Consider the following 16170-nt stretch of genomic DNA (forward strand, 5'->3'; position numbering starts at 1 on the left):
CCTGACACTCATTCATTATGTCTGCTGGCAAACCTGCCTCACCTGTCACTCCAACACAGACGGCCAGGTGGAAGGTGACGTCCAAGGAAGCTCTGCAAAGGATCGGAGAATACTCGGAAGCCGCCATCACCATCAGAGGAACTTATTTCCCTCCAGGCAAGGAGCCTAAAGAGGGCGAGCGCAAGATCTACTTAGCCATTGAAAGTAAGCTAAAGTGTCTTCCACGTTTATACTTTCACTTTCTTCTACAACCTTTTCAGTATCGACATGGATCATGCATACTTGTATTATTTAGTAGGGTGGAATGTTAGAAAAGGTTTGATCAAGTGAAATGAGTCAAACAGAGAACAATGGTAGGTATGAAAAACACTAACCTATTTATTATAATGAACTTCTGCTGTCTTTAGTCGAATTGAAGTGGTAATTGTTCTTGGTTGAAGTTACACAGTAAGGTGAATGACGCGGACACGTTTTTTACTGGATATTTTCTAATGCACTCCTACCTTGGAGATTTTGTATGCGTAAGTAATATGCAGCTATGATTATTTGGTACTTGTTTGTATTCACAGATGTGCTGTATTATTGTTTAATGGCTGTGCAGCTTTGCACAAATAAACACGCTGCAGGACGGCTTGTATCGCAAATGATATCACACCCAAGCAAACACGTTGCAGGACTGCTTATATCGCACATGATATTGCACATAAGTAAACACGCTGCAGGACTGCTTGTATCGCACATGATATCACACAAAAGTAAACACGCTGCAGGACTGCTTGTATCGCACGCGATATCTACCGCACACACAAGTAAACACGCAAGACTGCTAATATCGCACATGATATCACACGTAAGTAAGCACGCTGCAGCACTGCTCGTATTGCACATGATACCACACACAAGTAAACACGTTACAGGACTGCTTGTATCACACATGATATCACACACAAACCTGTTGCAGTATTGCTCGTATCACACGTGATATTACACAAGTAAACATGCTGTAAGACTGCTTGTATCGCACATGATATCACACACAAGTAAACACGTTACAGGACTGCTTGTATCACACATGATATCACACACAAACTCGTTGCAGTATTGCTCGTATCACACGTGATATTACACAAGTAAACATGCTGCAGGACTGCTTGTATCGCACATTATATCACACTAACAACATGCTGCAGGACTGCTTGTATCGCACACGATATCCACCACACACACAAGCAAACACGCTGCAAGACTGCTAATATCGCACGATATCACACGCAAGTAAGCACGCTGCAGGACTGCTTGTATCACACATGATATCACACACAAACACGTTGCAGCATTGCTCGTATCACACGTGATATTACACAAGTAAACATGCTGCAGGACTGCTTGTATCGCACATGGTATCACACAAAAGTAAACACGCTGCGGGACTGCTTGTATTGCACATGATATCACAATAACATGCTGCAGGACTGCTTGTATCGCACACGATATCTACCACACACAAGTAAACACGCTGCAAGACTGCTAATATCGCACATGATATCACACGTAAGTAAGCACGCTGCAGCTCGTATTGCACATGATACCACACACAAGTAAACATGTTACAGGACTGCTTGTATCACACACAAACACGTTGCAGTATTGCTCGTATCACATGTGATATTACACAAGTAAACATGCTGCAAGACTGCTTATATCACACACAAGTAAACACGCTGCAGGACCGCTTTTATCACACCTATCATCACACAAGTAGACACGCCGCAGGACTGCTCGTATTGCACATGATATCACATAAGTAAACACGTTACAGGACTGCTTGTCGCGCACATGATATCACACGCAAGGAAACAAGCTGCAGGACTGTTTGTATCGCACATGATATCACACAAAAGTAAACACGCTGCATGACTGCTTGTTAAAGTTAAAGTACCAATGATTGTCACACACACACTAGGTGTGGCGAAATTATTCTCTGCATTTGACCCATCACCCTTGATGCTGAGTGCCAAGCAGGGAGGTAATGGGTCCCATTTTTATCGTCTTTGGTATGACTCGGCCGGGGTTTGAACTCACAACCTACCGATCTCAGGGCGGACACTCTAACCAATATCACACACAAGTAAAAACGTTGCAGTAATGCTCGTATCATTTTACAAGCAACCACATATAATCTGATACATTATTTTATTATAAATCGCTCCGGAGTATACGTCGCACCGACCGAAAATGCATAATAAAGAAGGAAAAATAACATATAACAACAGGCTGAATAAGTGTACGTTATATGAGGCATAAATAACCAACTGAGAACGTGCCTGGTATGTTAGCGTAACATATTATGGTAAGAGTCATTCAAATAACTATAACATATAGAACATGCTATACGTTTACCAAACAATCTGTCACTCCTAATCGCTAAATCCCATGAAATCTTATACGTCTAGTCTCTTACGTGAATGAGCTAAATAATATTATTTGATATTTTACGCTAATGTGTTAATAATTTCACACATAAGTCGCTCCTGAGTATAAGTCGCACCCCGGGCCAAACTATGAAAAAAAACTGCGACTTATAGTCCGAAAAATACGGTACTTGCTTTTTTGCTGATATCTGTGACCGGGACACTCCTAATACACAACATTGAAGTGTAGTAAAAATGTTTTGCCTTGTCTTATACGGTTGTTTTTATTCAGGTAATGTACACTTTTTACTTCAATTGTGTATGAAGCAAAGGTAATACGGAGTAATGTACTTCTCACTGTGTTCAGGTGCAAATGAACTGGCTGTGCAGAAAGCCAAAACCGAGATCACTCGTCTCATCAAAGAAGAGCTCATCAGACTAGTAAGTATCATCTAACTAACAAATACCAATTATTATCGTGTCAGCTTTTATTTATAACCTTTTTTCTCCTCTTTTTTTACAGCAAAACTCCTACCAGCCGACAAGCAAAGGACGATACAAAGTGTTGTAAAGCGAAAGCAGGCAAAGTGTTGTAAAAGAACGATACTTATAAAAAAAATAAAACCAAGCCAAGGAGTCCTTTTAAAATCAGGAACATTTTTGCCATTTTAAAATAAAACGGAAAAAAAGATTCTCCCTCGTCTTTGATTTGTCACCTTTTATTTGCCATATATTTAATTTTGAATATCGGTTAGTGATGCAAGAGAAGCATTGAGTTATGTGTTTTTATTGTGCGTTATAACGTCATATTTTTGTACAAACCTCACCTGTAGAAAGATTGCTTTTACTGCATAATAAATCATTGTGTTGCTGAGAAATGCGCCTTCTATTGTTTGTATGAATGTACGTGTGTGCACCGTCGAGCTGACTGTATTTACATTATTTAATAGTACTTTGTATATTATTCATTAGGAGTGGGTGGTGCCGTTTGGCTCGCACTAATACTCCAATTTGAGCGAACGATCGACTAATAAATCCAGATAACGGTGAGAACGGTCTTTTTAAGTCTTGATATTGGTTTTATTGGGGCTGCGAATGGATAAAACACATCTTTATTGTTAAGAAAAAGGCGAGAATGAAAGGGGGGGCAAGATTGTCAGAAACGCACTGCGCATGCTCAGACTGTCCTCGCCATTTATGAATTTTTAATGGAAAATGGCGGCTTTTCTCATCCAAATCCTCGCAGCTCGGAGATAAAAAAAAAAGCCAAGAACAAGGAGCTTCTTTTTCGGCCATTGTTTAGCATCGCGTTGACGCTCCATTGCCGGCTGTCGGATGCAATGAGGGCCTGCTAGCAAGAGGGGAAAGATGATATATGAAAATGGATCTTTTCGCGCTCTGAGGCGATGAAAGCTCCTTTTTGCTCCTTAACTCTTTCTGTGCCGACGTCAGACCACAAATAAAAAAAGGTAACTATAATAATGATAATATAAATAATGTTTGGTAAAGTGTGTCTGCTTTTATTGTTGCTGAGTCAACAACACATACTGTACTAGCCTACATGCTAACAGCAAATGTTACCTTTTGTGTGGCAGGAAATTAACTAAATATAAATCCTTACGCTAAAATGCTGTATTAATATTATTTTACAATTTGGTCGATGTGTGTAGTACAACGTCTGTCTTTTAGGTCTTAACCATTTGGTTTGTTTACTTATAAACATACAACACCATATCAAAATACATTTTTTTCCCTCTTTAAGTCATAGAACACCATTGTAAAATACATTTTATTTTCCTCATTAAGTCACCGAACACCATGTTAAAATACAACTTGTTTACTCATTAAGTCATAGTACATTATATTAAAATACATTTTGTTTACTTATAAAGTCATTGAACACCATAATAAAATACATTTTGTTTACTCAGTCATATAACACTCTTTTAACATACGTTTTGTTTACTTATAAAGTCATAGAACACCATAATAAAATACAACTCATTAAGTCATAGTACATCATATTAAAATACATTTTGTTTACATATAAAGTCATAGAACATCATGATGAAATATATTTTGTTTACTTATAAAGTGAACACCATAATAAAATACATTTTATTTACTCATAGTCATAGAGCACCCTTTTAACATACATTTTGTTTACTTATAAAGTCATAGAACACCACAATAAAATCAATTTTATTTTTCTTCATTAAGTCACCGAACACCATATTAAAATACAACTTGTTTACTCATTGAGTCACAGTATATAATATTAAAATACATTTTGTTTACTTATAAAGTAATTGAACTGCATAATAAAATACATTTTGTTTACTCATAGTCATAGAACACTTTTAACATTCGTTTTTGTTTACTTATAAAGTCACAGAAAACCATAATAAAATAAATTTAATTTTTCTTCATTAAGTCACCGAATGCCATATTAAAATACAACTCATTAAGTCATGGTACATTATATTAAAATACAATTTTTTGACTTATGAAGTCATAGAGCATCATGATAAAATATATTTTGTGTACTTATAAAGTAAATGAACACCATAATAAAATACATTTTGTTTACTCATAGTCATAGAACACCATAATAAAATACATTTTAGTTTTCTTCATTAAGTCACCGAACACCATATTAAAATACAAATTGTTTACTCATTAATAGTACATCATATTACATCATACCATGTTATTTCTTTATAAAGTGATAGAACAAAATGTTAAAATACATATTATATTTATAAAGTCATAGAACACCATATTAAAATACAGTTTATCATTAAAAACTTGATAGAACACCATGTTATTTCTTTATAAAGTGATAGAACACCATATTAAAAGACAACTTGTTTACTCATTAAGTCATAGTACATCATATTAAAATAAATTTTGTTTACTTATAAAGTCATAGAACATCATGATAAAATATATTTTGTTTACTTATAATGTAATTGAACACCATAATAAAACAAAATGTTGTTTACTCATAGTCATGAATACTATTTTAATATACATTTTGTTGACTTATAAAGTCATAGAACACCATAATAAAATAAATTTTATTTTTCTTCATTAAGTCACCGAACACCATATTAGAATACAACTTGTTTACTCATTAAGTCATAGTACATATTAAAATATACAGGTATTTTGTTTACTTATAAAGTTGTAGAACATCATGATAAAATATATTTTGTTTACTTATACAGTAATTGAACACCATAATAAAATACATGTTTTTTCTTTATAAAGTGATAGAACACAATGTTAAAATACATGTTATAGTTATAAAGTCATAGAACACCATGTTAAAATGTAGTTTATCATTCAAAAAGTGATAGAACACCGTGTTAAAATATTGTTTACTCATTATAGTCATAGAACACTATTTTAAAATACATTTTGTTTACTTTTAAAGTCATAAAACACCATATTTAAATACATTTTGTGTACTTATAAAGTCATTAAACACCATGTTAAAATACATTGTATTTAGTTATAAAGTTATAAAACTCCATCCATCTTCTGCTTATCCGTGGTCGGGTCGCAGGGGCAGCAGCCTAAGCAAATAAGTCCAGACTTCCCTTTCCCCAGCCACTTTGTCTTTCGTACAACATTTAAAAAAATCCACAAAACACCATGTTAAAATAAATCATATTCCGTTATACAGTTATTGAACACAATGTTGAAATATTTTTTTTATTAGTAAGTATTTCCACATCATGTGAAATACATTTTATTTAGTATTAAAGTAATTGAAAGTATTGGAATATCATATTAAAATACATTGCGTTTACTTATGAAGTCGTACAACACCATGTTAAAATACATTTTAGATTTATAAAGTCATAGAACACAGGGTTTCCCACACATTCATTTATTTGTGGCGGCCCGCCACGGAAGAATTACGTCCGCCACAAATAAAAATATAAAAATAAAAAAAATAAAATATATATATATATATATATATATATATATATATATATATATATATATATATATATATATATATATATATATATATATATATATATATATATATATATATATATATATATATATATTTTGTCCTCTCCAGCTTTTCAGGCAAATCATATATATAGTTGATGTAGATGCCCATATCGGCTGTTCAGATTTACTTTACAAAAGAGAAGTGTAGGATACTTCTCTTGTTGCCTTATTTGTATTTGACTTTATTAAATGTATTTATATTAGAAACACAACATGTGTATATAACAAAGGGTGCAAAGTCTGCAGGCAGTATGAAACACATGGTTAAGTGTAGGGAGTAAAACTGATGGCAGTCTAAAGTTCAAGATTTTTGGAGCTCTTTGTTCAGTGGATCAGATGTTTGATGAATGATAAATAAATGATAAATGGGTTGTACTTGTATAGCGCTTTTGTACCTTCAAGGTACTCAAAGCGCTTTGACAGTATTTCCACATTTACCCATTCACACACACATTCACACACTGATGGCGGGAGCTGCCATGCAAGGCGCTAACCAGCAGCCATCAGAGGCAAAGGGTGAAGTGTCTTGCCCAAGGACACAACGGACGTGACTAGGAAGGTAGAAGGTGGGAATTGAACCCCAGTAACCAGCAACACTCCGATTGCTGGCACAGCCACTCTACCAACTTCGCCACGCCGTATATATATATATATATATATATATATATATATATATATATATATATATATATATATATATATATATATATATATATTCATATATATATATATATATATATATATATATATATATATATATATATATATATATATATATATATATATATATATATATATATATATTTAAACGTCCATCCATCCATCCATTTTACAATATAATTACAACACTTAATGTACATATTTATATACAGATTTGAACAATAAGTTATTCACTGAAATATATTTATTAATTGTGGTTCTTACAAAAAATATATCTTATAAAATATAAAAGCTAAAATGTCTCAAAGCTCTGCCCCTTTAATTAGTGCATACTAAATAATTTAACTTTAGCCTACTACTACAACCATATTATTTACCAGAAACATCAAGTGAAACAGAGGCAGAGGTGTCCTGCCACAGTCAGTAACAAATAAACAGAAAACAGTAGTGGTGGTAGATAGACACAGAGCTTCATCAAACATCTGATCCACTGAACAAAGAGCTCCAAAAATCTTGAACTTTAGACTGCCATCAGTTTTACTCCCTACACTTAACCATGTGTTTCCTACTGCCTGCAGACTTTGCACCCTTTGTTATATACACATGTTGTGTTTCTAATATAAATACATTTAATAAAGTCAAATACAAATAAGGCAACAAGAGAAGTATCCCACACTTCTCTTTTGTAAAGTAAATCTGAACAGCCGATATGGGCATCTACATCAACTATATGATTTGCCTGAGAAGCTGGAGAGGACAAAAAAAATAATAATAATTTTTTATTTAAAAAAAAAAATAATTTTTTTATTTGTGGCGGACGTAATTCTTTCGTGGCGGGCCACCACAAATAAATGAATGAGTGGGAAACACGGATATATATATATATATATATATATATATATATATATATATATATATATATATATATATATATATATATATATATATATATATATATATATATATATATATATATATATATATATATATATATATATATATATATATATATATATATTAGGGCTGCAACTAACGATTAATTTGATAATCGATTAATCTGTCGATTATTACTTCGATTAATAATCGGATAAAAGAGACAAACTACATTTCTATCCTATCCAGTATTTTATTGAAAAAACCCCAGCATACTGGCACCATACTTATTTTGATTATTGTTTCTCAGCTGTTTGTAAATGTTGCAGTTTATAAATAAAGGTTTATTTAAAAAAAATAAAATAATTAAAAAAAACCAAAAAACTGCGCATGCGCATAGCATAGATCCAACGAATCGATGACTAAATTAATCGGCAACTATTTTAATAATCGCTTTTAATCGATTTAATCGATTAGTTGTTGCAGCCCTAATATATATACATATATGTATGTATATATATATATATATATACATTATGGCTGCAACTAACGATTAATTTGATAATCGATTAATCTGTCGATTATTACTTCGATTAATCGATTAATAATCAGATAAAAGAGACAAACTACATTTCTATCCTATCCAGTATTTTATTGAAAAAAAACCAGCATACTGGCACCATACTTATTTTGATTATTGTTTCTCAGCTGTTTGTAAATGTTGCAGTTTATAAATAAAGATTTATTTAAAAATTAAAATTTTTTATTAAAAACAAAACAAAACAAAACTGCGCATAGCATAGATCCAACGAATCGATGACTAAATTAATCGGCAACTATTTTAACAATCGCTTTTAATCGATTTAATCGATTAGTTGTTGCAGCCCTAATATATATACATATATGTATATATATATATATATATTAGGGCTGCAACTAACGATTAATTTGATAATCGATTAATCTGTCGATTATTACTTCGATTAATAATCGGGTAAAAGAGGCAAACTACATTTCTATCCTATCCAGTATTTTATTGGAAAAAAACCAGCATACTGGCACCATACTTATTTTGATTATTGTTTCTCAGCTGTTTGTAAATGTTGCAGTTTATAAAGAAAGATTTATTTAAAAAAAAAAAAAAATTATTAAAAAAAAACAAAAAAACTGCGCATGCAGTTAGTTGTTGCAGCCCTAATATATATATATATATATATATATATATATATATATATATATATATATATATATATATATATATATATATATATATATATATATATATATATATATATATATATATTAGGGCTGCAACTAACGATTAATTCGATAATCGATTAATCTGTCGATTATTACTTCGATTAATCGATTAATAATCGGATAAAAGAGACGAACTACATTTCTATCCTATCCAGTATTTTATTGGAAAAAAAACAGCATACTGGCACCATACTTATTTTGATTATTGTTTCTCAGCTGTTTGTAAATGTTGCAGTTTATAAATAAAGGTTTATTTTTAAAAAAAAAACAATTAAAAAAAAATAAAAAAAACTGTGCATGCGCATAGCATAGATCCAACGAATCGATGACTAAATTAATCGGCAACTATTTTAATAATCGCTTTTAATCGATTAGTTGTTGCAGCCCTAATATATATACATATATGTATATATATATATATATATATTAGGGCTGCAACTAACAACTAATTTGATAATCAATTAATCTGTCGATTATTACTTCGATTAATCGGTTAATAATCGGATAAAAGAGACAAACTACATTTCTATCCTTTCCAGTATTTTAATGAAAAAAACAGCATACTGGCACCATACTTATTTTGATTATTGTTTCTCAGCTGTTTGTACATGTTGCAGTTTATAAATAAAGGTTTATAAAATTTTAAAAAAAGCCTCTGCGGATAGCATAGATCCAACGAATCGATGACTAAATTAATCGCCAACTATTTTTATAATCGATTTAGTCGATTAGTTGTTGCAGCCCTAATATATATATATATACACATACATACATATATATATACAGTACAGGCCAAGAGTTTGGACACACCTTCTCATTCAATGTTTTTTCTTTATTTTCATGACTATTTACATTGTAGATTGTCACTGAAGGCATCAAAACTATGAATGAACACATGTGGAGTTATGTACTTAACAAAAAATGGTGAAATAACAGAAAACATGTTTTATATTCTAGTTTCTTCAAAATAGCCACCCTTTGCTCTGATTACTGTTTTGCACACTCTTGGCATTCTCTCTATGAGCTTGAAGAGGTAGTCACCTGAAATGGTTTTCACTTCACAGGTGTCATAGTTTTGATGCCTTCAGTGACAATCTACAATGTAAATAGTCATGAAAATAAAGGAAACGCATTGAAATGAGAAGGTGTGTCCAAACTTTTGGCCTGTACTGTATATGTGTATGTGTATATATATATATATATGAATACATTTATTCATCCGGAGATAGGGATTAGTGCAGGGGTGTCAAACTCATGTTAGATCGGGGGGCCACATGGAGAAAAATCTACTCCCAAGTGGGCCGGACTGGTAAAATCACGGCACGATAACTTAAAAATAAAGACAACTTCAGATTGTTTTTCTTTGTTACAAATAATTGCTATTCAGTCCAGTGGACGCATTTAGAACAGCTGTTTCTTTCATTCAAAAATTTCCGGTTAATTTTTATACTTAGCAAACTCATCCCGCGGCATACTTGCCAACCTTGAGACCTGCAAATTTGGTAGATGGGGTTGAGGGGTTGAGATTAGGCGGGGGCGGGGTTTGGTGGTAGCGGGGGGTGTATATTGTAGCGTCCCGGCAGAGTTAGTGCTGCAAGGGGTTCTGGGTATTTGTTCTGTTGTGTTACGGTGCGGATGTTCTCCCGAAATGTGTTTGTCATTCTTGTTTGGTGTGGGTTCACAGTGTGGAGCATATTTGCAACAGTGTTAAAGTTGTTTATACGGCCACCCTCAGTGTGACCTGTATGGCTGTTGACCAAGTATGACTTGCATTCACTTATGTGTAGGGATGATACTCGAAACCGGTTTTCCCGGTTGTTCGATAAGAAAATAACCGAGTCCTCGGACTCGAATCCCTTTTTGAGAACCGGTACCCGTTATCGAGACCACTATAGTAAAGAAAAGAATTGGTTCTTTATTCGAATCCCTCAGAACGAATCCCGTCCCGACCAGAAATGCTCCGTGTGACATCACAATAAATCAGTCACGTAGCTCAGTCATTAGGCGCAGATAGCGAAAGCAGGAAAACAATGGACGGGAAAAAGCGCTCCAAGGTGTAATAAAGTTAAAAACAAAAGGTATAATCCAATGAATAACTTTACTGAGAGATTTGAGCAGGGTACAAACACATGACCAACACTTTTACGACCCATCGGAAACATAGCAACCAGGCTAGCAACGCACCTCCTTTACGGCAGCTGGCGCAACGTTCTTAAAGCAACCGCAGCACATACTTATATATACAACAAATCTCCCTTTTTTAACTTTTGTTTTTAACACTGTAAATGTGTTGTCTGTCTAATTATAAATAATGCAGACGAGGCGTGTTGGCTGAGTTCTTGACGTTTACTTTCACGGGTGACGACATGCAACAACACTTTTCGGTCACTCCCGTTGCATGCTGGGTAGTGTAGTTGTTGTATTCCCTAGCTCATAACATCTTTCCCCCTATAAAGAAATAATGTTAACTCAATAAAGTGTATTTCTTTTTTTAGCTTTAATTTTTCATTTTTTAGCATTGTAACCACATTTGCAAACAACTTTTCTCTTCATAGAATTTTCTTTCTTTCTTTAAAATGCAAAAATGTCAAAGCATCATAAACAGTTATGTCAAATAGCAGCAGAATTGCACTTTTTGGAGAGCTGTATTATTTCCAGTTTTGTGCCCAAGGGACTGATTTTATTTAACACTATATTATTATTTATGCACCTATAGTGATCACAGAGACAGGTTGTTTTTGTGTTACTGTATATATTTGTTTTTCTGAAAAATCCCACTTAATATACTTTGGGTAACAACAGTCAATGTTTATTTATTTTATTTTATTTTTTTAGGGGGGGTAACAGTCAATATTTATTTATTTATTAGATTAAATTGTTTTCTTATATAATAAAAGTGAGCTTTTGTTAAACCAAATATTGTGTGTTTTTTTCCATATACAACAACCTATCTGGACTCGATAAGAGAATCGATAAGGAATCGGTTCGATAAGAGGATTCGATAATGGACTCGAACTCGATAATTTCTTATCAAACATCATCCCTACTTATGTGTGTTTAAAAGCCGCATATATTATGTGACTTGTCCGGCACGCTGTTTGTATGGAGGAAAAGCGGACATGACGACAGGTTGTAGAGGACGCTAAAGGCAGTGCCTTTAAGGCACGCCCCCAATATTGTTGTCCGCGTGGAAATCGGGAGAAATTCGGGAGAATGGTTGCCCCAGGAGATTTTCGGGAGGAGCACTGAAATTCGGGAGTCTCCTGGGAAAATCGGGAGGGTTGGCAAGTATGCCCTACGTCCGTGTTTTACCGGATATGTACCGCTCCGTTCAGCGGCGTTTTAAGAAGTAATTAATTTTACTTTTTGAAACCGATACCGATAATTTCCGATATTACATTTTAAAGCATTTATCGGCCTGCCGATATCTAATATGACATGATAATTTTGATTTGCAATGATGCGTATATTTTCTTTTAAACAAAATGTTTTATGTATATATATATATAACAGTATTAGTTTTATTAATAATACCATTAATAATATTAAAAAAAATATTATATCACAATCAGCTTTAACACAAGGTGGGGAGGGGGGTGTATATATTTTCAAGTATTTCTTATATGTATGTATGTATATATATATATATATATATAATCCGTTCATGAATGAGTACATCCGTTCGGCCACCGTGTTCAATGAAGAAGTCTGATCTACAAAATTTTCGAGCTGTCCTGGATGAACTGAAATTATTTTTTCCAATCATTTTGGAACTTGCAAGTGTACTTCTTCTTCTTACTCGTCGTCGCCATGTCTCTTCTTCGTTCTTCTGCCTCTACTCTGTTATGTTTTTGGACATTACTACTTGCCGTAGTTTTGAAGCAATGCATGATGGGAATCCAGATGTTGTGTAGATAGATAAATCTATGGATAACGGAGACGTATATAATAGTCTCCTTTTCAGGTGAGAGAGGACGCTAAAGGTAGTCCCTTTAAGGCACGCCCCCAATATTGAAATCGGGAGAAATTCGGGAGAATGGTTGCCCCGGGAGATTTTCAGGAGGGGCACTGAATTTCGGGAGTCTCCCGGGAAAATCGGGAGGGTTGGCAAGTATGTCCCGCGGGCCGGATAAAACCTCTTCGCTGGCCTGATCCGGCCCTCGGGCCGTACGTTTGACACCCCTGGATTAGTGCCTCATGTATTAAAGCAAAACGTACCTGGCAATAAATAATATGTTTGTATGTTATGCAGAAGATGATGCGCCAGGTGACAAGCGGCGACTTCTGCATGAACGCGCGGCCGTCGTGCCTGGCGGAGGACGGCCACCTCCCGGCCGCGCACTTTGACCTCTGCGCCACGCAGCCCAACAAGTTCTACCCTCCTCCGCCGCCGCCGTCGCTCCAGATGACGCTCGCCCCCATGGCGCTGCCCGCTCATAGCCACAAGGCCCTGGTGTGCCCCAGACAGGACGTCCTCGGGGGAGAGCCGCACTCGCCCGTCAAATGCGGCGAGCCGGCCGCCGTGACGGTGACGGTCGGCGACGACGGCAAAAAGAAGAAGAAGGGCGGCGGCGGGAAGACGGGCCGGAGGGGGCGCCCGCCGGGCACCACCAAGCTGGCGGGCTACAGGACCAGCACGGGGCGCCCTCTCGGCACCACCAGGGCCGCCGGCTTTAAGACCAGCCCGGGCCGGCCGCTGGGCACCACCAGAGCGGCGGGCTACAAGGTGAGCCCCGGGCGGCCCCCCGGCAGCATCAAGGGCCTCTCCCGCCTCAACAAACTGACGTACGCCGGCACCTGCAGCGGGGCCGCCTTCCCCTACCCTCTCCCCCACAAGGACATCCTGTGTGAACCCTCGTGCGAGGACAAGAGTCCTACCCACTAAAGTTTTTATCCCTCATCATCCCCTGCTTTTCTAGTCATGCTTGGATTGTTTGCACCATAAAGCGCCCCTTGAACGCAACACCAGGCGCGCGTTGCGTTCACTGACCGCATCTCCAGGTTATGCGTTACGCTCACTGACCGCTTCCCCGGAGTCACATGTTACGTTCACTGACCGCTTCCCCCCGGGTCATGTGTTGCATTCACTGACCGCTTCCTTTTGGTCACGTGTTGCATTCACTGACCGCTTCCCCGAGTCACGCCTGGACAAACGGAGAAGTTTGAAAAGTCAGCATGATGTTTGTGAAACTGAGACTAACTATTGCAAGGCGTGGCTACAAGTTGTCTTTAAATGTGTCCAATAATAATGCATGCGAGTGGTGACCTTTGACCTACTAAGGAAGGCTAATGGCATCCCTTTGTTCCCATGGAGACAACAGTGGTGGTAGTTCATAGACAATATTCATTAGAATCGTGTATGATATTAACCTGATCCTTTTTTTGCTATTTATTTGTCTTTTCTTTGAAACACTAAAATGAACAAGGACAACAGTTAGTGAAGTAAGTTAGCATATTTGTTAGGCCCAAGTATTCATTTCACCATCTAAATGTTACATTTTTGTGCAATAACGTGTTTCTCCTGATTGTTGTCGTATGCTTAGACGTTTGTGTGTCGTGTTTATGTGCAGCTTGACCATGAAAAAGCATCGCCGGCCTTCACCAAAGAACGGGATCTCCTTTCATAACGTGAATACCAAACGATGAATTATGATGTATTATTATGGTTTTATCACACACTATCAGGCTCTACTTCATGCACCCTTTTCAGGACTTTCTCAAGTCGTGAATCTCACACAGATAAAAACAATAGTTAAAAGCAGAAAAATATGTGTATTATAAATGATGATGTAGCTTTGAGGAAGAATTGGCAGCTTGTTTTTTCACTTTAGTACGTCCGCTATTTTTGATCACTTTAGTGACTAATATGTCTGCAATTTTTTATCACTAGTCACTGTTGTATGTCTGCTATTTCACTAGTATTTCTGCTATTTTTTATGACGTTTTGTGACTAGTATGTCTGCTATTTTTATGTTCTTGCCATCATGAGACTTTTTATAATGTCACACATCGCTGAAGACTTTGTACATTTCTCATTTTATTCCTGCATGGTCGTTGTGGAATGTTTAAAAGTTGTGTATTAAATGGAAAAGTAACTTGTGTTGACGTTTTTGACTTGATGGTAAGTAAACAATGGATATATACAGGTATAAACAATAATACGCAGTTGCTGAACAACACTTTGACGTGAAAAAAGCAATATGTATAATTTTTTTAATAATGCATGGATTATAACAGGGGTGTCGAACTCATTTTAGATCGGGGGCCACATGGAGAAAAATCAACTCTCAAGTGGGCCGGACTGGTAAAATCACGGCACGATAACTTAAAAATAGAGATAATAAAATAAAATAAAAAGTTATGTTTGAGTTGCTCAACGTCAGGACCTAATTCAACAAGTTCTCAACATTGTTTTATGTCTTGTACCTGATGGGAAGTCATACTCTTTTTTTTTTAAACTTTCAACGTTTAAATCTGCAGATCAACTTCAGATCTATCTATACATTTTATTGTATAAAATATATATATTTATTATTATTTTATTTTATTTCCATGTTTTTTTCGTGCAATTTATGCCTTTTTTGTTATGGCAAACTATGCAATATTTCCCCCGAACATTGTTTCAAAGTGGAATATTTGAGCCTTAAATAGATCAATTATTCACAACAATATTGATTTTGAGTCATTATTATTTTTTGAGCCAAGTTTGATTGAAAGAAAGTGTTACTAGAGTCAACATTGCAACTTTTTTTTGGTGTTACATTTCACCTTTTATTCCACTTTTTTATGCATTTCTTTGTAATAGTATTTTTTAGAACGTGTTAAAAAATGAGCTGCGGGCTGCACTTTGGACACCTGTGATGGAGAACAATTATTTAATGTGAGCCTAATCTTCCCCAATGTGAGGAAATCAAGAATATCTGTAATCCAGAGA

The 16170-nt window shown here is 35.3% G+C and overlaps 2 protein-coding genes across 4 annotated transcripts in view; both read left to right on the forward strand.

Moving 5' to 3' along the window:
- The window catches only part of ddx46 (DEAD (Asp-Glu-Ala-Asp) box polypeptide 46), a 36427-nt gene extending 33159 nt beyond the window's left edge, over positions 1–3268 (forward strand). The window contains exons 21-23 of one of the 2 annotated variants that reach the window (XM_062070185.1): positions 60–204; positions 2779–2852; positions 2935–3268. In XM_062070185.1, coding sequence (XP_061926169.1) covers positions 60–204; positions 2779–2852; positions 2935–2982 — 267 coding nt within the window. In that variant the 3' untranslated portion in view covers positions 2983–3268. The remainder of the gene's footprint in view (positions 1–59; positions 205–2778; positions 2853–2934) is intronic. The other variant, XM_062070184.1, reaches the window with a different exon arrangement.
- A 96-nt stretch (positions 3269–3364) lies between these two features.
- On the forward strand, positions 3365–15319 carry lg14h5orf24 (linkage group 14 C5orf24 homolog). Of its 2 annotated transcripts, none has more exons than XM_062070734.1 (2): positions 3365–3457; positions 13489–15319. In XM_062070734.1, the coding sequence occupies exon 2, from the start codon at positions 13492–13494 to the stop codon at positions 14119–14121; it is 630 nt and encodes a 209-aa protein (XP_061926718.1). In that variant the 5' UTR covers positions 3365–3457; positions 13489–13491; the 3' UTR covers positions 14122–15319. The 2 variants fall into 2 exon arrangements, with proteins under 2 accessions (XP_061926718.1, XP_061926717.1); XM_062070733.1 differs by lacking the exon at positions 3365–3457 and adding an exon at positions 3607–3880.
- Positions 15320–16170: the final 851 nt, after the last annotated feature.

This window comes from Entelurus aequoreus, linkage group LG14, assembly GCF_033978785.1.
Source record: "Entelurus aequoreus isolate RoL-2023_Sb linkage group LG14, RoL_Eaeq_v1.1, whole genome shotgun sequence".
NCBI classification, from domain to species: Eukaryota; Metazoa; Chordata; class Actinopteri; order Syngnathiformes; family Syngnathidae; genus Entelurus; species Entelurus aequoreus.

Excerpts from the sequence above, each read along its gene's own strand:
- lg14h5orf24 (XM_062070734.1), top strand. The coding sequence starts at position 13,492 with ATGATGCGCCAGGTGACAAGCGGCGACTTCTGCATGAACGCGCGGCCG.